This window comes from Rutidosis leptorrhynchoides, chromosome 1 (assembly GCF_046630445.1).
Source record: "Rutidosis leptorrhynchoides isolate AG116_Rl617_1_P2 chromosome 1, CSIRO_AGI_Rlap_v1, whole genome shotgun sequence".
Lineage (NCBI taxonomy): Eukaryota > Viridiplantae > Streptophyta > Magnoliopsida > Asterales > Asteraceae > Rutidosis > Rutidosis leptorrhynchoides.
Window position 1 is genome coordinate 621344332 of NC_092333.1, and position 24130 is coordinate 621368461.

The 24130-nt window shown below is 33.7% G+C and overlaps 1 protein-coding gene across 1 annotated transcript; it reads right to left on the reverse strand.

Annotated features, from left to right (window-relative positions):
* Window positions 1–1286: 1286 nt before the first annotated feature.
* LOC139882356 (calcium-transporting ATPase 10, plasma membrane-type-like) lies at window positions 1287–23821 on the reverse strand. The gene is made up of 35 exons (XM_071866950.1): window positions 23690–23821; window positions 23385–23555; window positions 21945–22061; window positions 21824–21863; window positions 21532–21647; window positions 21084–21215; window positions 20896–20979; window positions 20733–20802; window positions 20558–20628; window positions 20400–20483; window positions 20219–20296; window positions 20060–20131; window positions 19877–19960; window positions 18239–18321; window positions 18046–18154; window positions 17462–17517; window positions 17264–17306; window positions 17023–17106; window positions 16801–16938; window positions 16645–16710; window positions 5249–5347; window positions 4208–4318; window positions 3948–4118; window positions 3787–3846; window positions 3534–3698; window positions 3314–3430; window positions 3125–3223; window positions 2891–3028; window positions 2700–2800; window positions 2573–2618; window positions 2334–2468; window positions 2153–2260; window positions 1972–2063; window positions 1669–1775; window positions 1287–1579 (listed from the first exon to the last, which is right to left on the reverse strand). The coding sequence occupies exons 1-35, from the start codon at window positions 23690–23692 to the stop codon at window positions 1548–1550; spliced, it is 3282 nt and encodes a 1093-aa protein (XP_071723051.1). The 5' UTR covers window positions 23693–23821; the 3' UTR covers window positions 1287–1547.
* Window positions 23822–24130: the final 309 nt, after the last annotated feature.

Below are 24130 nucleotides of genomic sequence, written 5' to 3' on the forward strand. Positions count from 1 at the left end.
CATACTCAACTTTCACCTTTTTGATGCCCTTTGTGACCTTCATACTATCTTTATAATGAATATCCACATGATCAGCATACCCCTTAGCTGCTTCCATCTCAACCATCACTCTTGCATACCCCACTCTACCAGTATCCTTATGGCACATAGTAGCTGTCATGTTATCCATAATCAATGGCTTACCCAGCTTACTTGCTATAGCACTAATTCCTTTAGAATTCCAGGCTTCTAAAGGAACATTATAGAGTTTTACCCATACTGGTAGCTTAGTTGGTTCTACTTTCTCTATATTAACTTCTGGACTCCATTTTCCAACATACAAAGGCTTACCATTAACTATCCATGGACTCTGCTCTATAACCTCATTCATTCCTTCCAAGCTTCTAAACTTAAAATAGCATACCTGATTTTGATCCATAGTTATTTCACTTATGCTATACTTGTGCCACATCTTCCTTAGATTAAACTGTAACATACCATAAGGCATATTCCCCCTATGATATATTCATAAGCAGTTTTATTCCACCTACTAGCACCTTCTTCCACAAATACCTCATCAAAAACAACAATCTCAGACCCATCCTCTTCTATAGTCAGTGGAACATAGCTTAACTTTCTATCTATATCATCATTTACAACATTAGCATATGTATTCTGTTTCTCAACCTTATTCTCATCATTAACAACCTTAGGTATCTCATTATTCACAATAGGATCAGTATTCACCTCAGTATTATTAACAGTATCATTAACAGTAACATCAGAGTTAGCTACCTTACCCAACGGAGGAAACTGAACATCATTAGCCGCATTAAAATCTCCATTGGCAACTTCATTTAGACTTTTATTCATGCTCATCTCCTTTCCTGTGATCGACTCATCCTTCGATACACCATCATGATCCGTTTCAGAACTAGCATCACTCACTATCTCCTTCGATTTCATGTTATGAATCGTATTCGAGAATTTAATAGGAATTTTGACTTTTCTCTTTGAGTTACGTCTATTTGGAGACATTTTGATCAAAGTAAAAAACTAATTGAAACGGAATGAAAAACGAATTGAAAAACTGTACAAACTGTAAGACGATTGATGAAGAACGCGTCACTAATACGAAAAAATTGGGCAGATTAGGGCAAAATTAGGGCAAAATTGAGTTTGAAAATGTTCGCGCCATAATCGCCTCTCAGGAGAGAGAAAATTTCTTCTTTTTTAAAAATCTGAGGCGTTGATCAGGTATAGTAACGGCAGTCTCTTATCATGTGATTTTAATTTATGTACAGACATAACACATAAATTGGGAGAAAATTATATTTAAAACGCGATTTTCCAGCATATACAGCTTGTTCAGATTAGGCTCAGGCATACGAAATGCATCAGATGACAAAATGGTAGTAACAGTAAACACAAATCCAAATCCTCAACTAAGTACCAACCCGACATGAAACAAGTCAACAAAAGCTTCAAGCTAAGATACCATAAGTTTAATAATATGTATAAGTTGCTATTTGTTAGTCTCTACTATTCCTTCAGAAAGCTGTTTGTATTCATAGATCCTCCTCATTTCTTCTAGATGATTCTGGAAAAACAAAAACAAGAATGACTAAGTTACAACCATCTGTGCTTTAATGACCTATTAAGCATAAACAGTGGTTTACAAACATGTACCTTCTTTTTTGTGACGTGGGATGCAACATGCAAAGATGCCAGTAAAATATTCACTGAAGGGCTTCTCAGAAACAGGTATGAATTTCCCAACAACCGCAAGAGGCCAACTGATGAATTATAATGACATAGAATTAGAAATTTTACAATCAGATAATATAAACAGCTAGACTATCATTAAAACAAGCAGAGCATGAATAAGTGTTGTGGGTCAACCCGTTTCGACCCACAGCAAAATTCACCCCTTTTTACATGAACATATAATGACCCATAACCCTTCCCCACTGGCTAAATTATAAAACAGACCTGATAAAGCCGATAACGATAGACACTAGCCATAATTGCCAACTCAGTCTTACAGTAGTGGTGAATTTTCCAAGGAACATAACTATGACAATCTGGAACATATAGAGATGAATGCAAACAGTATTAGATTTGTACATTTATCTTCAAGAGATAAAAAAGGAGGAAACAGGTTGAGTCTTACTTGAAGAATCACAGTAAGGCCCACATTACCCATGAACAGTTGGTTTTTAGTAACTCCTTTGAAAACATTAAACTCATCGGGCTTCCTTGCGTTGAACTCGTTAAATATCTGCATTTATATACAAGAGTTAGTGTCTTGTTAAAACAAAAATACATATTTAGCTAGAGTCATCATAAATTACCTGTGCAAAGACGAACGCGTTGAAAATGAGAGTATTTTTCTCTTTGATAGCATGGTCATTAGGCTTATGCGTTGAATGCAACAGTTCTCTGCCTTTGAAATTGAGTACAAGGAGGAACGTCACTTGATAAAAAGCCTGTGTTTCATCACGATAAAAAAATATCATTAATATCTTCATTCAAGAAACATGCCATCATTCACTGTAAATTTTCACAACATTTCACTAAGACAACATAAAACCTGTATCAGCAAATTCCTCCACATAATATATGTTATAAGAGGCTCCCTGAGAAAGAAAGAAAACAATAATTTACAAACATTACACATACGGGTAAGTAGCTACTTTTCAATCGTTGCAAAATATAACCTGGGGCCAACCGGGGGTCGGTCCATGAGATGATCCGTGGGTGGTTCAGTGGATAGTGCAAGCGCACCAAGAGTGTTCATGATAAGATTCACCCAAAGGAGCTGCATAAAAACAGATAAAATTTAAATAAAATATTATTCTTGTACAAAACTGAATCTACATTTTGACGTGAATGGGAACAAAAGAGAAACCTGCACTGCATTAAGTGGGACATCACCAGAAGAAACTGCTGCGACAACATTAATAATTAGGGCAGCAACGTTTACAGTAAGCTGAAACTGGATAAATTTCTGGATATTTGCATAAACAGATCTTCCCCACCGAACAACCTGTTATGTTGAGGAGATTTTCAGAAACTGATCACCAATTAAATTAAATTAAATATATATCATTAAATTACTGATGTGTAAAATGAAATTAATCACCTTTACAACAGTAGCGAAATTGTCATCTAATATAATGATGTCACTACTTTCTTTAGCAACTTCAGTTCCTTGTATGCCCATCGCAAGACCAATATCAGCCTAGAATTGAAAGAAGATAAAAGGAGAGGCAAATTAAAACTAATTTCACCATAAGAAAACACGAAATAATAGAGAATTATGGTTATATACTTCATGTAAAGCAGGTGCATCGTTAGTTCCATCTCCGGTTACAGCAACAACATGCCCTTTCTTCCTCAATGCTTGCACCAGTAACAACTTATCATTAGGAGATGAACGCCCCATCACCTGTTTCAATAACAAACACCATCACGCATAAACATCAGCAAACATGTTTTTTTTTGTTCTGTGTGACACATACAGGTATTATGGTTGGGCTCGAATCACATACCGATATCCTGTCAGCAACTAGTAGTCTTTGTGCCTCCGACATTGCACGAAACGATTTCCCTTCGATTAGGTTAGGCTCAGTCGCGTCTACATCTGACCCAAGTATACCACATTCTAATGCAATTGCTTTTGCAGTTTGAAGATTGTCACCAGTCACCATTCTAACCTGTACAAAAAAATTGAGAACTAATTGCATGAAAACACAACATTAAAATGTACATTAAACATTAAACAATTAGAACATTGCATATTACCTTCACACCAGCCTTTACACAAAGTTGGACAGCCTCTCTGACACCTGGTCGGCAAGGATCCTACATCATAAATTTATAAATCATGTATAAACAATTTTTACACCGTGTATAAGATTAAATAATAAACTAAGTGGTACATGAATTAATCGGTAATATTATACCTTCAAACCAACTATTGCTAGCAAAACAAGATCACCCTCGGGTAATTTCCACTTTGACAACTCTTCTTCGTCTGTTGGCACGGTTTCCGCGTTTAGCGGTCGGAACGCAATAGCAACACAACGCAAGCTTCCAGCTGCCATATCTTCAATTGCCTTCTTGAAATATTCAACCTGTAAGTTTAGAAACAGTCAAACTAAGTACTTTTCAAGTAAACAAAAGTGCTAAAATAAATTAAACAAAAATGAGTTCTGAATCGTACTTTTGCTTCATCAAGGGGAAGAAGCTGCTCATTACTGTTCATGTATCTCGTGCATTGAGCTAACACAATTTCAGCAGCCCCTTTCCAGTGTACATGAACTTCAGAATCACTCTGTAAAAATCAAACATACTTTCATTAGTAAATATTGTAGCATATTCCTGAAGCAAAGCGTTCGTAAGTTTCTAAACTAACAGATTATGGTGTTATAAGCAGGGGCGGAGACAAGGGGGGACTGAGGGGTGCTTAGCCTCCCCCAAGGCCTAATCGAAACTCAAGTTTCATTTGTATTATTAAGCAAAAATAATTGTAAGCCTCCCTCAAGGCTCAAATATCAAATATAATGTTATGGCTTATTAATATAGTTTTTGTTAGTTATACGGTTTGAATGTCGGGTTAAACCTTTGAATCGTATATTACTTTCACGATAAAGTATTTCAACCTTATACATATATTGCCTTAGGGTTACATGAAATCATTATCCGGGATAAGACAAAAGGCACAACTCCAATAATAGGAAATTAAAATTGGAAGTCAAGAACATAGAATTTTATGTATCTTGTGAATGTTCATTTTACCATCATATTAAAAAGTGAGACAAATACATTCTATATATAGAGTATGAAAAAAATGTTGCACCCTTTGGACAAAAAAGTATCATGAATGGTCACACCTTTTGGTGAAATGATACCATGAAAAGTTACATCATCTCATCAATAGTTGTGTCTTTTGGCCAAAAAGACACTAATAAACAATTCCTTTCATTTATTGACTCTAAGTTAGCTTAAACAAGCGTGCACTTCACATTCTCCTAACTTGTAATGAGTTTAACTCGAAATCCATTTGTCTCAAGTAAATCACCTTATCACACCAAATGATCGGTGACAATAAAATCACCAGCATTTTTTTTATTTTTATTATTTTTTTTTTGTAATTATCCGATTAACGACTAAGCCACCCCATCTTCGCCTCTGGTTATAAGTTTAATTTTACTGCAACCCAATCTAAAGTGGTTATATAATCTTGTCGAGGTTGTAAAATTACCTGTTTCACAGCAACACCTCCTCGTTTTTTCTCTGAGTTGAAGGGGAATGAACAAATAAGTGAAGACTCAGACCGCACCGCCTCATAATTCATACCAAGCTGAAGTGATAACAATAACCTCGTTTAATGCTTTGGTGGACAAAAAGTTGGGCCTTGGCCCAATAACCCTAATCACTAGTAATAAACAAAAATTAGAAGCAATATATATATGTGACATCACAATCACATGGTATTCTTGATATGAATTGATTTAATAATAGTGCAAGGGGATATGTCGTTTAACACTTTGGTCAAAAAAAGGTAGGCTGACATATCATTTGCATAAATTTCGTTTGCAATATTGATATTTGATATTTATGTTAAAACTAGGTTTAGAGCCCGTGCGTTGCACGGCTACTCAAAAATCGTTAAAATTATTAGTTACATATAGATACAGCTTGTAGTCTTTGATCAATATTCAAATGAAAGGAAGAATTTCAACATAAAATACCATAAGTTATTATAAAGATTATAGTTATATTCAAATAATATGAGGTTTCATTATACAGATCCTTATATGCATAAAAGGAAATGAATACTGATTTTGGTTCCCTTTGTGAGATTTCTTCAACTAGGAGCAGTTGCATCAGATTTCGCGATCAAATAAAACAAAAAGTCAACGCCATTAACAAATAAATAATCAACTCTAGATCTTAAACATCTAACAACTGAGAATCATAATCTTTTGAGCCCAAACCAACATCCGTCTTCATATTGTCAATAGCAGCAATGCTTTTTGCATGAAAAATCGTAACACATGAAAAATCCCACTATTACTTGATAGCGACAAAGTCTGATGTAAACCTAATTTAACAATAATAATATAAGGCGATTTTCAAAGGACAATGATTAGAAGAATGATCAATCAAGGTTTGACATGATGGGTCGAGATTGCCACAAGAGAATTGAAGATCAAATTCAAGTTTTAAAGTTTATGACCCACAATAGAACAAATATTAGAACAATGGTCAATCATGGTTTGACAGAATGGGCCAAGATTACCAAATAAAACTTTATTACTCTGTATATAGGTTATGTTATCTTAAGTCTTAACATGTAAGCAACGAATACACAGGTTACTATGTTCCTCTTCGATTCCAACTCGATCAACGCCAAACACATAAGTATCAACCATTGGTAACATACAACTACCTTAAAGAGATTACGACATTTACTAACTAATGATATAGATTTGTATACTGATGAGATGTGTTTCTAGCAAACACTACATAAAATGGCACATAGAGCTTGAAGGCCATGTGTTTCTTGGTTCAAAATGCAAGTTGAAAGAAAACTCAGTACAATAAACATAGTTGTTACTTGAAGAAAATATTCAAACATGTGTACATCATAACCCTACAGGAAGGCCCATCAAACCAAATTTCCATATTTATTTGTTTAGATCAGAATCTCCGTAATTACATCCTGACATTCAAATACAAGTAGTATAGAGACCATACAAAACTAAGGAAAAAATGACAAACAGTCACAAAAAAGTTAGCAAGAAGTACTCTGTCACACCTTTAACTGGTATATTTGAGTTTTCAATTGGTTGATAAATAAGGATGATTTCAACATATTTTGTTTATAAAGAAAAATATACCCGATTTTCGCTGGATTGAAGCCCTTTGTTACAGCCTTTCATTATCACTTACGAGTATTAATTTTGACAAAGTTAATTTAGGATTAGATGTGGGTAAAACCGTTTGTAAAAGAGGAAGAAGATTAGGATTGTGGATTTTACACTTGGAGCAATTTGCTATAATTAAGCTTCTAATGACATTTCAGCTTTTCAAAACTCTCTTTTAGACCACTTGTAGTGGTTGGGGGCGTGGGTTGAGGGTGTGGGTTGCTTTTTGATGACTAGGACGTGTGAGTTGTTTTTGTGGAGTAGTAGTGGTGTGAGTTTTTGGTGTGGGTTGGGAGTATTGTGATGATGTGTTAAAATATAATTGAGTTAAGTATTAAAAAGGGGTATAAAATAATATTTTTAAATTAAAAAAAAATAAAGAAACAAGCAACGCCTGTTGCCATCTCCGTTGCAGGCCACTCAAGCCCCAAACAATGCCCCCAACAATGCCCCAATACTCCAAAATTGGTGTTGCTTGCTTGCCACATCACCTTGGCCACGCCCCATTTTCAAACCGATACAAGGGGTCTTATATAAATATATAAATATATAGATATATAGATATAGATAATAGTGTTATTTACGTTAATGGTGTAAATATAAATATAAATAAACTGAATAAGTAAAACGTGTATACATATAACATAAATATGAAACATATTAACACTAAATCTAATAGTAAATCAATTTTGATGCATAAGATAATTTGATTTGAATATATATATTTTTTTTTTTTTGTAAGCGAGGAAACCATTCTATGAACGAACACATTAGCTCCCCCATAGAGTAAAGGTCAGCGAGGATGCGTGGAACATAATTTTTAGACAAAATTGCCCAAATCGTCCCCGTATTTATGGTTTTTTGCCCAAATCATCCTTGTGTTAACAAAACTGCATAAATCATCCTTAAATGCCAAATAACGTCCCAAATTAGTCCCTGCCTTAACTTTTGTTTAACTCTCCGTTAGTCAAAAATACATGATTGGTCCCAGAAGTTTCTTAAAAGATTGCAACAAATATACTCTTCATCATCTTCAAGATGAAAACACAATATCAGCTCCAAACTCACCCGGCGGTTTCAAAATAGTCAAAGCCAACAAATCACTAGCCATAACAACTTTCACACCATTCGCGTGCGCGTTGATAAACTCACCGTAATCCAACAACTCACCCTCGGTCCCTAGATACTGAACCAACACCCCACAAACATCACCAGACGAGTAATCAAAATCTTTCAAATCAGCAGTTAAAACTTTCAAATCAAACCCATCAGCTCTGGTCTTACATATATCGATGGTTTGTGGGTGACAGTTACTTGCAATAATAAAGGTTTTCTTTTTACCCTTTTGAATGTTATTACACATAGCCATAGCTTATGCAGCTGCAGTTCCTTCATCAAGTAGCGAAGCATTCGACATAGGCAAACCGGTTAGATCAGTAACCATAGTTTGAAAATTTAACAGGGATTCGAGCCGACCCAGCGCGATTTCGGCTTGGTACGATGTATACAGTGTATACCAACCTGGGTTCTCCATTATATTATATTTCTTAATATAACAGGAGGAACAGAAGTATTGTAATACCCCATACCAATAAAAGACTTCAAGATTTGATTTTTAGAAGCTAAATCTTGCATATGTGCAATCATTTGTGATTCAGTTAACCCTTCATCAAATTTGGAATACTTCATTGATTGTAAACGGATAGATTTAGGTACAGTTGCATCAATGAGTGAATCAAGATTTGGGAAACTAACAAATTCAGCCATTTTTGATTGATTGGTCTTCTGTGGTGGCAGAGTTATGTCTACGTGCAAAAGTATCACCTGGTTTTAACGATTCAATCGATATGGATAGAACTTGTGAACCGAACCCGGTTTCTGATTTAAAGGTTCTTGTAGTTGTACCACTGCATACATATGGAGATAATGAAGAAACATACCTTGATGGTGAATATAGTGCTTTGACTATTTTGAAACCGCCGGGTGAGTTTCGAGCTGATATTGTGTTTTTTTAAGCTTGCACTAAAGCTTCATCTTGAAAATGATGAAAAGGATCTTCGTTGCAATTTTTTAAGAAACATCAGGGACCAATCATGTATTTTTGACTAATGGAGAGTTTAACAAAAGTTAAGGCAGGGACTAATTTGGGACGTTATTTGGCATTTAAGGATGATTTATGCAGTTTTGTTAATACGGGGACGATTTGGGCAAAAAACCATAAATACAGGGACGATTTGGACAATTTTGTCTAATTTTTAACACTTCAATATCTACTATATTATTTCCCTATTTGACATATGCATATACTTATATTTTATTTATCTAATTTAAAGTTTCAATTAAAATTTTGTTATAATTCAGTAGGCTTATAACTACCTTTAGTGGTTTGATTCTTGATGTTATAATTCAGTAGGCTTATAACTACCTTTAGTGATTTGATTCTTGATTTAGAATACTAATAATGAAGTGTAAGAACAAAGATGATAATGGAGAGAAAGAAAGAAACACTTTGTAAGTGTGAGAAATGGTGCAAGTTTAATGCTTGCATTCATGAGTATTTATAGCCTAAAATCTCAATATAAAAATACATACTTTGTGTACCAAAATTGACTATATGTATACACCAAAATTGACTATCCATATCTATATTATTATTATTATTATAACACTCCCCCTTGGATAGCAATTTTATTTTGTTGAAGATCAACTATAAATTACTGCCTCGTTAAAAACCTTGCTAAAGAAAACCCAGTGGGAAAAAACTTTAGCTAAGGGAAAAAGAGTGCAGCATGGAGTTGACTCCCCCTCAAGTAGACATCGCTTCAGCTGTTACATCTTTTGAACATGTCTCATGCCAATGTTATGAACGTGTGTTCTGAAAATAGCAGTTGGAAGTGCTTTCGTGAAAAGATCAGCAGAGTTTTTGCTAGATTGCACATATCTCATTTCAATCTGGTTGTCCTTAATGAGATTTTGAGTGTATGAGAAGAATCTAGGTGGTATGTGTTTTGTTCGGTCACTTTTGATATACCCTTCTTTCATCTGTGCTATGCAAGCTGCATTATCTTCATAGATAGTTGTTGGACTTTTATCGCGTTCTAGTCCACAAGAATCAGTAATGAGTTGTGTCATTGATCTCAACCAAAAACATTCTCGAGTAGCTTCATGTAATGCAATCACTTCGGCATGATTTGACGATGTAGCAACAAGTGTTTGTTTTTGAGAACGCCATGATATTGCAGTACCTCCATTTAGGAATACATATCCAGTTTGAGATTTAGCTTTATGTGGATCAGATAAATAACCTGCATCTGCATAACCAACCAAATCTTGTTTTGATTCGTTAGAATAAAATAATCCTAAATCAGTAGTTCCTCGAAGGTATCGAAATATGTGTTTGATCCCATTCCAGTGTCTTTTGGTAGGAGCAGAGCTGAACCTTGCCAACAAATTAACTGCAAAAGAAATGTCAGGTCTTGTACAATTTGTAAGATACATAAGAGCTCCAATTGCACTAAGATATGGTACTTCTGGTCCAAGAATGTCTTCTTGATCTTCACATGGACGAAATGGATCAGCTTCAACATTGAGTGATCTAACAACCATAGGAGTACTTAATGGTTTTGCCTTGTCCATATTGAAACGTTTCAAAATCTTTTCAGTATATGTTGTTTGATGTACAAGTAAACCATTAGGCATATGCTCAATTTGTAAACCAAGGCAATACTTGGTTTTTCCGAGATCTTTCATTTCAAATTCTTTCTTTAGAAGTTGAATGGCTTCATGGATCTCTTTATTTGTACCTATGATGTTAAGATCATCAACATAAACAGCTATGATCACATATCCGGAGGTTGTTTTCTTAATGAAAACACAAGGGCAAGTAAGATTATTTGTATACCCTTTGCTTATCAAGTAATCACTTAATCGGTTATACCACATACGTCCAGATTGTTTTAACCCATATAAAGATCTTTGTAATTTAATCGAATACATTTCTTTGGGTTTTGCATTTGATGCTTCTGGTACCTTAAATCCTTCAGGTATCTTCATATATATATCACTATCAAGTGATCCATATAGATAAGCAGTCACAACATCCATGAGATGCATTTCTAAATTTTTAGAAACTGCCAGACTGATTAAGTACCTAAAAGTAATTGCATCCATAACAGGAGAATAAGTTTCTTCATAATCAATTCCCGGTCTTTGAGAAAAACCTTGAGCTACAAGTCTAGCTTTATACCTTGTAACTTCATTTTTCTCATTTCTTTTTCGGACAAAAATCCATCTGTATCCTACAGGTTTCACATCTTTAGGAGTGAGAATGATGGATCCGAAAACTTTTCTTTTATTGAGTGATTCTAATTCAGCTCGTATTGCTTCTTTCCATTGAGCCCAATCATGTCTATTTTGACATTCAACCATAGATGTTGGTTCTGGATCATCATCATTATTCATGATGTCATATGCAACATTAAATGAAAATTTCTCATCAAGATTTTTCATTTCATTTCGGTTCCATAATATTTTTGAATATGCATAATTGATTGCAATTTCTGTATTGACATCATCAATCTCCTCTGCAGTAGGAGTACTGATTTGTGGTTCTTCTTGAACACTTTCTTTTACTTCATTATCAGCTGATTTTCTTTTTCGAGGATTTTTATCCTTTGAACCGATTGGTCTTCCACGTTTCTGACGTGGCAAAGATTCATGAGTGACGTTATTGCCAGCTTTTGGAATTTCAATTCGAGCTGGAGTATTTACTGCTGGTATATATGATTTTGTCACCGTTTTTGTATCTGTAAATGCATCAGGCAATTGATTTGCAAGTTCTTGTATATGCATTATCTTTTGAACTTCTGTCTCGCATTCTTTTGTGCGAGGATCAAGATACTTTAATTGAGGTTCACACCATGAAACATCATTTTCTTTATTTTTCATTTCTCCCCCTAATCTAGGGAACAATGTTTCATTAAAATGACAATCAGCAAAACGTGCTGTAAAAACGTCACCTGTCATAGGTTCAATATACCTTAATATTGAAGATGTTTCATATCCAACATATATTCCCAACCTCCTTTGAGGACCCATTTTTGTACGTTGTGGTGTCGCAATTGGAACATACACTGCACAACCAAATGTTCTAAGATGGGAAATATTTGGCTCTTGACCAAAAGCAAGTTGTAGGGGGGAATATTTATGACTTGCACTTGGTCTGATGCGAATCAATGCAGCAGCATGTAAAATTGCATGACCCCATATAGATACAGGGAGTTTTGTTCTCATTATCAATGGTCTAGCGATTAACTGTAAACGTTTAATCAATGACTCGGCTAAACCATTTTGTGTATGCACATGAGCAACAGAATGTTCAACAACAATTCCTATAGACATGCAATAGTCATTAAATGCTTGAGATGTAAATTCACCAGCATTATCAAGTCTCACCCTTTTAATGGTGTAATCAGGAAAATGAGCTCTCAATTTAATAATTTGGGCAAGAAATTTTGCAAATGCCACATTACGGCTTGATAACAGACAAACATGAGACCATCTGCTAGATGCGTCTATTAGAACCATGAAATATCTAAATGGTCCACATGGTGGATGAATTGGTCCACATATATCACCTTGAATTCTTTCAAGAAACATTGGTGATTCTTTCTCAACCTTAAGTGGTGAGGGTCTAGTTATCAATTTTCCAAGAGAGCAAGATGTACATGGAACCATTGTATCATGATGGATTTTTCTATCCTTTAGTGGATGTCCATGAGTACATTCAATAATCCTTTTCATCATTGTTGATCCTGGATGGCCTAATCTGTTATGCCATAAACTGAATACACCAGGATCAATATATTTTTCGTTAACTACCATATGTATTTCTGGTACATTTATATGTGTATAATGTAATCCAGAACTAAGTCTTGGCAGTTTTTCAACCACATGACTCTTGTCAGTGATACTTAAATATTTCTCATTTTCTGTTGTCACTGACTGATAATCATACCCGTTAAGGTATATGTCGGAGAAACTCAATAAATTTCTGCTTGACTTGGGAGAAAATAAGGCATCATTTATTAAAAATTTTGTACCATTTGGTAGTATGAAATTTGCCTTTCCTATCCCTTTTATCAAGTTAGCAGGTCCTGATATTGTATGTATAGTTCCTTCCGTTGGTTTTAGATCAATAAAATATTTCTCGGATTTAAGTATAGTGTGTGTAGTTCCACTGTCTGCTATACAGAGATCTCCACCACTTGATTGATGTTGTATTCCAGCAAAATTCATATTGAACTTCATATATAAGAAATAAATAGTGAGTACATTAATATTACACAATATTTTAAACGCAAATAGATAGTACTGAAACATTTAGCAAACATAATGACAAAGACAGACGATATTAAATCGTTTATTTTTCAAAAGACACACAACTTAAACATTCAAGAAATCTTCATATAAATCAGATGGTTTCTCAGTGACTGTTGGATCAATATTATCCACAAAATTTACTTCCTTTTCTTTACCTTTCAGCGAATCCTGATACATCTTAACAAGATGTTTAGATGTTCGGCAAGTATTAGCCCAGTGGCCCATTCTACCACATCTGTAGCAAGATTCTTCAGAATTTTTAGAAGAATTTTCTTCAACATCTTGTTTAATGGGCTTGTTTTGTGGTTGATATTTATATTTTCGTGGATTACTATTTCTTTGACCACCACGGCCACGACCACGACCACGTCCACGCCCATTACCATTACCATAAGGATGGTTTCTACCATAGTTATGGCTTTTGGCATGATGATGGTGATGGTTATTATAACCACGACCTTGCCCGCGTCCTTGTCCCTGTTTATAATTATTTGCAGTATTTGCTTCAGGGATTGCAAGTGTACCAGTAGGACGGGATTGCTGATTTTTTATTAATAGCTCATCATTTTGCTCTGCAACTAAGAGATATGAATTAAGTTCAGGATATGTTTTGAACTTTAGCATTCTCAAATTTCTTTGCACTGTGATGTTTGCAGCATTCATTGTGGAGAAAGTTTTCTCCATCATGTCTGCATCACTAATTTCATGTCCACAGAATTTAAGTTGTGAACATGTATTATACAGAGCTGAGCTGTATTCATTTACTTTCTTAAAGTCTTGGAACCTTAATGTTCTCCATTGTTCCATTGCAGCTGGAAGTAAAATTTCTCTTTGATTATTGAATCTGCTTTTGAGACCTTCCCATAAAACATGGGGATCTTCTACAGTCACATAATTATTTTGTAAGCATTCATCAATATGTTGATGAATAAAGCAACATGCCGTAGCTTGTTCTTTTTCAGAACAAGTGTTGTTTTCATTTATGGTTTCAAGAATGCCCATTGATTTAAGATGCATTTTTACTTTTATAACCCATGGCATGTAGTTGTTTCCAGTTGATTCTAAAGGAGTAAATTTAAGCTTTTCCAGATTCGACATTTTCTATTATCAAAAATTAAAACAAACATCATGATAAATTAGAGTCAATTTATATTCATAAGTATATAAACATTAAACATAAATTTAATATAACATAAATGATAAGTAGGTGACAGTGTCGACCATGTGTAAGCAATCATAAATAAATGTTATATAACAAAAATATAAATATTAGTAAACATAAATGAAAATTTGGCGACAGTGTCGACCATATATTTTTTCAGGTGGTATAACCGACCTATATCATTCTGGTGGTATAACCGACCATATATCATTTTGGTGGTATAACCGACCATATATCATTTTGGTGGTATAACCGACCATATATCATTTTGGTGGCAGAGCCAACCATATTTAGTATTAAGATTATCGTGCTGATAACATGTTATAATTCAGTAGGCTTATAACTACCTTTAGTGGTTTGATTCTTGATGTTATAATTCAGTAGGCTTATAACTACCTTTAGTGATTTGATTCTTGATTTAGAATACTAATAATGAAGTGTAAGAACAAAGATGATAATGGAGAGAAAGAAAGAAACACTTTGTAAGTGTGAGAAATGGTGCAAGTTTAATGCTTGCATTCATGAGTATTTATAGCCTAAAATCTCAATATAAAAATACATACTTTGTGTACCAAAATTGACTATATGTATACACCAAAATTGACTATCCATATCTATATTATTATTATTATTATAACAAATTTAAATATATATGATTTTAGCAGGTGCTACTGGGCTTTGGAAAGTGACCGATGTTTGTATTTATGTAAGTGTGTTTTTTGAAGAAAAAAAATTATGTTGCCTTTAAAAAGGAAATAAAATATATATGATATTTGTAGAAGGAATATGTATACTAAATTATAAATTAATTAGTATAATTAATTGTAAGTTGTATTTTATGTTAGTTAATATTGTTAAAATACATATTTAAAATAATTTAAATAATAAAAATGTAAAAATAATTTATACTAATTTATTTTATTTTATTTTTTTGAACGGCAATTTTATAAATTTATACTAATTTATATATGTACATTGTGAAAACACAAATTTACAACTTTCGTGCAACTCACGAGCTCATAAAATTTCTCTAATTAAACGTAATATATATTATATCTATTTACTTGCAACAACTCACCATTTATATGTGTATCAATATTATCACTTTTATTTGAGAACTCATCACCTTACAGATGTTATTTTTTTTGTCAATATTGGATAATGATCATGATATATTTGAAATTTAGTCAACGGTTTCATATACCATAATCATTCGATACTATTACACGTATACTTTTTTCGTTCATTAAAAGCCGTGAAACACACGAGCTCAAAACTCGATATTTAAATTGTGAAAATATAAATTTACAACTTCTGTGCAACGCACGAGCTCAAAACTTGATATTTACATTACGAAACATAAATTTACACCTTCAATATAACGAACGGGCTCATAAACCTAGTGTGTGTGTGTGTGTGTGTGTATATATATATATATATATATATAGTGGTAGGATCAAGAGGGAAGTAACCAATCGGGGGGAAGCGGGGGGAAGCAAAAACTTTTTTTTTCGTTTTTTGAAAAAATTTTGTTCACGAACATTATAGATGAGATGAAAATATGAACATTTAATAAAGACTTTGTGATAAATGTTTTTATTTTGGCGGGAAAACACTCGAAGAAGTAATATATAACAATTATCGTGTTTTTCGAGCGTATGTTGAGGTTTTAGCTATTAGGATTTAGATATTAGGGTTTATAGGGTTTAGATATTAGGGTTTAGAAATTTAGGGTTTAGGGTTTAGATTTAGGATTTAGATTGAGTTTTTAACACGAACGGTTTAGAGTTTAGGGTTTAGGGTTTAAGGGTTGGTGTTTTGGGTTTATGGAATAAACCCAAAACACCAAACACTAAACCCTAAACTCTAAATCGGGCTAAATTTTACTTCACAAAACATGAAAAAAAAACGTTCATATTCTTCACGAACAATATTATTTTGAATGTTATTTTTGTCGATCGTTTTTCCGCCTAAATAATAACATTCATCACGAAGTGTCTTTTCTAAATGTTCATATTTTCGTGTGATCTTGATGCCGGGAAAAAAAAATTCCAAAAAAAAGGAAAAATTTTTTTTTTTTGCTTCCCCCGATTGGTTACTACCCCATTGATCCTGCCCTTTTATATATATATATATATAAGAAACAAAAATGACGTAAAAACTTATGGGGAATGAGCAACTAACATTGATCCCCCATTGTAGAAGGGCCTTCTCTGTTGGCGATCCAGAAACCTCAATGTCTTTGCCACCCTAATAAACAACAACACAGTAGAAGTATCATTCTCAAAACAAGTTGCACATCATTATCATCGCATACTTACTAAAAAGAAATTAGATTACCTCAGGCAAAAATACACTGCCAGTTGTATTCTGAGCAACACTCTCAATGAGAAGAGATACGCACCCTGATGGTAATTCAGACTTGTTATTTGAAGGATCGATTTTCTTTCCGCAGATATAAGCCTCAACCACAGTCATCTGAAAAAAGCAAAGTCAAGTGACAAGAGGTGCAAAAATAAACTGCAAGTAGCATAAAGTTTTTAACAGACGGCAAATACCCACCAAGTTCAAAGTCAAGGTACCAGTTTTATCACAGCAAATTGTGGTTGCAGAAACCATATTTTCACAAGCAGATAGTCTCCTAACCTGCATTTGCACAATTAGCACCAACATCAGAGAAGTTATATATTTTCACAAGCAGATAGTCTCCTAACCTGCATTTGCACAATTAGCACCAACATCAGAGAAGTTATACATAAGTCAAGGCCAAGAAATTTTATGAAGACACTATCAGAAGACCCACCAATGCTTTGTCCGCCATCATTTTGCGCGTCGAGTATGCAATCCTGTAATGATGAAAAAAGTTTTTTTTTGGCAGGATGACTTGTAGAATACGCATATAATATTGACGGGATCATTCAGATATCGTACAAAATAACTGAAAAATAAATTGAAAAAAAATATGAAGAAAACACCTAATTATAAGAAACAAGTTACTTACGTTAATGTAAAAGCTACTTGAAGTCCTTCTGTCACAGCAACAACAGCAATAGTGACCTATATGTTCTTCGAGATTTAGTATATTCTATACCGGGCAAACGGGTCAGGTTGGTCGATTTGGGTAACGGGTCAAAATGGTTTTGGGTTGAAACGGGGCATAGGTCAAATGGGTCAGGTTGGGTCGGTTTAGGTAACCGGTCGAAACGGGGCACATGTTAATTGGGTGACTCAATAGGTTGGAGAGAAACCCATTTGAATCTTTTTTTAAGTTTTGATTTACATTGTCAGGCCTAATTTTTTTCAAGCCCCAATTGACCCGAAAGCTTGACCCATTTGATCCGAATTTGAGTGTTTGGTCTCAAAGCCAGGTATAATTCAGACCGAAATAAAATTAAACTCCCTCCTCTCCCCACTATGCAAATGTACACTAGTCGTAGGCGGTAGGCCTTGTTATATACTTATATTGTTATAATTTGGGGATATAGATCATATTCAAATACAAGATATAAAAGGATGATTTAAGTCACAAACAAAAGCTAACTGCAGCAATCATCACAGTTGACTAATTTTGCAGAAAACACATACCGCAACAGCGAAGATTCTAATTACACCCTTAACAGCATCCCATAAACTAGTTTTTCCAGCAATAAACTCTGCTTTGCCCACGCCATCCTTAGTATGTCCAGTAAAAAACCTACCAAACAGTAACTGCAATCCAAGTCGTAAAAGAACAAAAGCAATATAAAAGAACTGGTGTCAACATAAAACTCAAAATTACCTTATGAGAAGGATCACAAGAATATATACAGCTACCACACGGCTAACTTTACCAATAAATGTCTCTATTCCATTCAAACTCACCTAGTCAAAGTCGACACATTTAATTTGTAAACGTAGAATTTCATATAATTAACAGCTAGATTACAGTATAACTACTTCCTTGGTGTGTACTTCCACGACTTTCAAATATATATATATATATATATATATATATATATATATATATATATATATATATATAGGGGCAGGATCAATGGGTAAGTAACCAATCGAGGGAAGCAAAAAATTTTTTTTTTCCCGTTTTTTGGAAAAATTTTTTCAGGCATCAAGATCACACGAAAAAATGAACATTTAAAAAAGACACTTCGTGATGAATGTTATTATTTAGGCGGGAAAACGATCGACAAAAATAACATTCAAGATAATATTATCGTGAAGAATGTTAACGTTTTTTTTTTTTTTTTTTTTTTTTTCATGTTTTGGGAAGTAAAATTTTGCCCGATTTAGAGTTTAAGGTTTGGTGTTTTGGGTTTGGTCCCTAAACCCAAAACCCTAAACCGTTCGTGTTAAAAACTCAATCTAAATCTAAACCCTAAACCCTAAATTTCTAATCCCTAATATCTAAACCCTAATATCTAAAACCTCAACATACGCTCGAAAAACACGATAATTGTTATATATTACTTCTTCGAGCGTTTTCCCGCCAAAATAAAAACATTTATCACAAAGTGTCTTTATTAAATGTTCATATTTTCATCCCATCTATAATGTTTGTGAACAAAGTTTTTTCAAAAAACGAAAAAAAAAAAAAGTTTTTGCTTCCCCCCGCTTCTCCCAGATTGGTTACTTCACTCTTGATCCTACCACTATATATATATATATATATATATATATATATATATATATATATATATATATATATATATATATTGAAAAAACTTTGTTCACGAACATTATAGATGGGATGAAAATATGAACATTTAATAGACACTTTGTGATAAATGTTTTTATTTTGGCGGGAAAACGCTCGAAGAAGTAATATGTAACAATTGTCGTGTTTTTCGAGCGTATGTTGAGGTTTTAGCTATTAGGGTTTAGATATTAGGGTTTATAGGGTTTAGATATTAGTGTTTAGAAATTTAGGGTTTAGGGTTTAGATTTAGGGTTTAGATTTAGGACTTAGATTGAGTTTTTAACACGAACGGTTTAGAGTTTAGGGTTTAGGGTTTAGGGTTTGGTGTTTTGAGTTTATGGAATAAACCCAAAACACCAAACCCTAAACCCTAAACCGGGCTAAATTTTATTTCACAAAACATGAAGAAAAAAAAACGTTCACATTCTTCACGAACAATATTATCTTGAATGTTATTTTTGTCGATCGTTTTCCCGCCTAAATAATAACATTCATCACGAAGTGTCTTTTCTAAATGTTCATATTTTCGTGTGATCTTGATGCCGGAAAAAAAAATTCCAAAAAAACGAAAAAAATAAAAATTTTTGCTTCCCCCGCTTCCCTCCGATTGGTTACTTCCCCATTGATCCTCCCCATTGATCCTGCCCCTATATATATATATATATATATATATATATATATATATATATATTTCTTGCTAATCAGACATGGTAGAGAAATAACCTGTAATGGGGTTTTCTCAACTTTATCTTCAGAAATGCTAGCCATAAGCAACCCCCATTCGGTATGTATTCCAACACTAGTTGCCTAAAAAATGATTTTTGTAAAAAATATCATTTATTATATATTACTAGTAAAGAAATAACAATGATTATTAACAAAAGGTAGGTATAGAATTATTCATACCAGCATTGTACCATAGCCATCAGCTACCTTGCACCCTGAGATTAGAAATGGCGCATTGAGATCTTTAGAAACCTGTTTCAGCAAGAAAAGCCGATGTCATCTACCTACAAAAACAGGGAGATAAATAAACTGCAGTACAACAAATTCAAAGGAACTTACAATTTCACTCTCCCCAGCCATACTTGATTCATCAATACAAAGGGAGTGACCGGAAATTAAAACTCCGTCAGTAGGAACCTAGTTTATGATTACAGTTTAAACAGAGTGTTAAAAAGGAAATCATAAAACGTCACATTATTAAAGAGATATGAGAAATAATAATATTGAACTATTATTTTACCTGGTCACCAATTTTTAATGGTATGACATCCCCAACAACAATATCAAATATAGAAATCTTGACCCTTCTTCCACCTCTTATCACCTAGCAATGCCATTTGTTAGTCAGACGGAGTTTTAAGTTTAGATGGAAATAACAGAACGTTGTTGAAAACCCACCTCCATTTGTACGTTATGCTTCTCCACATTCAAATTTTGAAATAGAAGTGATTGTTTATAATTACTCGTGGCTACAAAAAAGTATAACCAACAGTAGAATGTTACAAAGATGAAAACTGAATTCAATAAAATCTTACTTACAATCTTTGGAATAATAATTAATTTGATGAAGAACCTCTAACGATTACGATAATTGTAAAAGCAAAAGCTGTGCTTCCACCATCATACCAGCCTTCTTTAATCCCCTGAAAAACAGAACGCTTTTAGATTTTAGATTACCATATAAAAGGAAAGTACTATCAAGATAATGTAAAATATTCATGTATTGAGACGAAAACCTCTGTTTCTACTCCTAGTGCACAAGAAACAGCAACAGCAAAAACGATCAAGGTGATATCTCGACAAGCATCAAATAGAAAATTCTGTCATAAGCAAAGTCATGCACTTAAATAACTTGCGCCATAAATTAATCCTTAAACAGCATCAATTTAGCTCGGAGTAGAAACTTAAGATAATGTGCTAGTACCCAAAAGCTTCGTCCCTTTTTTCGTGGGTACGTGTTTGACCCGAACACGTTTTTCCTATCTAATATGTTGGACTCATCTACAGGAATTCCCTTATCGGGATTTGTCTTCAACTTTTCAGCCAACCCTCTAACCTGTTTTGTGTTCATGGAACATAATAATGAATGATGTCATCCACATGATGAATCAATGGCGGAACTAGGATTTTTTCACCGGGGGCAAGAAAAGAAACTGTAGCAATTTTTTGGGCAAAATATGTAGGTTTTGGGACCAAAAAAAAAAAAAAAAATCCACCGGGGGCAAAGTCGAAAAACCCAAAAATTTTACACTGAAAATTGCAAATCCATTGGGGGCGGGCGCCCCACCTTGCCCCCAAATAGTTCCGCCCCTGTGATGAATGATGTTGCATTTGTGTGTGTGAGGTAAAAATCGGGTCAATAGAAAACTTACCCCTCCGAAGTTCTGCAAAGCAGCAATATCATGATCTCGGGTCATGGAAGCAAGTTGTTCAGGACTAACGTCATAGTCACCAGTAGGAATAGGAGATGGAGGGGCTTTTGGGGTTCCTGTTTCAACAACAAACTTATATATCAAATATATATATATATATATATATATATATATATATATATATATATATATATATATATATATATATATATATATATATATATATATATATATATATATATATATGTGTGTGTGTGTGTGTGTGTGTGTGTGTGTAAGCAAAAATAGGTACTGTTTGCGTTTTCTCCATATGCTTGAAAAAGGTAGGAAGCCTGAAAAACCCAATACCAATTTTTATTAGTATATTAAGGGTTGATTATATCACGTATAAATATGAGATCAGGTAACATTACTCGTGTAACTTGAGCATGAGTTCTGATCTTTGCTATAATTTTTTTCTTGCCTTCCTCCTTTTTCAAATCCAAGGTGTATAGGAACCGACGAGAAGCATTTAACATAAGTGCCGCTTGCTATTTCAAACAATTATTAGTTAGATCTTGGAGTAGCAACGAAACAAAAAAATCCATTTCAGATGGAATAAGATCACATTTTCACGTTTTTAGCTCATCACATAAGCATAATCAATAGCCGAAGTAGAAAATATAGGCTCAAGTATCATTATACTGTAGGAAGGGGACTGATACCTACACATCATACTGATCCATACACACCATTTATAATAAAAGAGCCATTTTACCCCTATTACAATACGTAGTATAACTTACGATCCATCCCTCCATCACCCCCTACCATCAAATATTCATACTGACGTTAACCACAAACACGTACATATACATGACCACATATGTAGATACATCATACAAGGGGGAAAAGTAAATCCATAAACAGAGGCAAAGCTTTACAGATGAGGGTGGCTTAGTCATTAATCAGATGATTACAAAAAAAGCTACATTAACAAGCCATAACATTATACTTGATATTTGGGCCTTGAGGGAGGCTTATAGTTATTTGTGCATAAACAAATGAAACTTGCGTCTCGATTGGGTCTTGGGGAAGGCTGAGCACCCCTCAGTCCCCCCTTGTCTCCGCCCCTGTCCATAAAGAATAGATCCATAAACAATTAATCTCCTATCATTATAATATATGCATACACGTATCTGCCCTGATGTCACCACCACCGTACTAAATCGGTTAATTCAGTCAAAGGGAAATATCAATATTGCAAAAAAAAAAAAAAAAAAAAAAAAAAAAACCTCGCTAATCTTAATCTCATCATAGCCAGATCGAAACTAATTTATTTCCAATCACCAATTACTTGACTGGAATTGAATTGCTAAGTGTTCAATTTAATAAAATATCAGAGACTAGGATTTATATATATATATATATATATATATATATATATATATATATATATATATATATATATATATATATATAGCCAATGAGGCCTTGCTTCATTGGTATTCATGTTTCATGGATTCGAGAGTGACCCACGTTCGAGTCTAACAACTAACAACTAACTTGCCTTTCAAAAAAAAAAAAAAAAAAAAAAAAAAAAATATATATATATATATATATATATATATATATAGAATAAAAAAAACTAAAAACTAAATATATCTATAATATGTATTTTAATTGACACCATGACTAAATTCCGAACAGGTGCTTGTTTCCAAAAAGAAAGTAAAGCGTATGCATCTTCCAAATATACGTTCCCAATCTATGCTAATTTAAACTAGTAGTACTAGATTAGCCATCAATATTCATATTCAATATTCATAAAATAAAATAAAATAAAATAGAATAAAAAAAATGAGAAACATTACCCTCCATCGTTTAAGGCGGTCAACTGATGCACTCTTCGTACAGACAATATCAAACGGATCATAAGCCGCTTCATAATCCGGTAAACCACCACTACTTCCACCACCCGACTCTATATCCTGCCGGCGTCTCCGGTACCGTGAGCCACCGCTACTCATTCCACTAAACTGTCGCTGGAGAGATGACACCGATTCAATTCCACAGACTCACAAACACACTTACACACACGGCACGCGCGCACACGCACACGCACACGCACACGCACACAGCTCTGTGAACAACTAATAATAATAAACACGATAATTACCATATATGTACTCCTTAGTCCTTAACATATATGTACTCCTTACCATATACTAGTATGCAGTTTCGTCGAAGTTTCAGTAATTAAAAGTTTTTAGGTTTTTTTAAGTTTATAAAAAAAAACGAGTAGCGAGCACACACAGCGTCATTATAACTATATATGTACTGTTTATTAGAATTTTAGATTTAGAACTATATATGTACTGTTTATAAGAATTTTAGATTTATACTTTTCGTTTCAATACACTTCGTATCATTCCCTTTTTTACATGTTAAATCAAACCTTCGTGACATCTTTTCTATCCATATATTAGACTTTTGAGGATAAAGTAACGAAGAAATACGTGTTTGTCTTAATTTGTTGAACTTTTTTTCCTGTCAAACGTTTTGATTAATTTTCTTAATTACTACTAAATACATTTTGTTTCAAGCATTCAGCACGTTT

Excerpts from the sequence above, each read along its gene's own strand:
- LOC139882356 (XM_071866950.1), bottom strand. Across the intron at positions 17,518-18,045 it reads TTAGAATCTTCGCTGTTGCG|GTCACTATTGCTGTTGTTGC; the intron begins GTATGTGTTTTC and ends AAGAACATATAG. Across the intron at positions 17,107-17,263 it reads TGATGGCGGACAAAGCATTG|GTTAGGAGACTATCTGCTTG; the intron begins GTGGGTCTTCTG and ends GTGCAAATGCAG.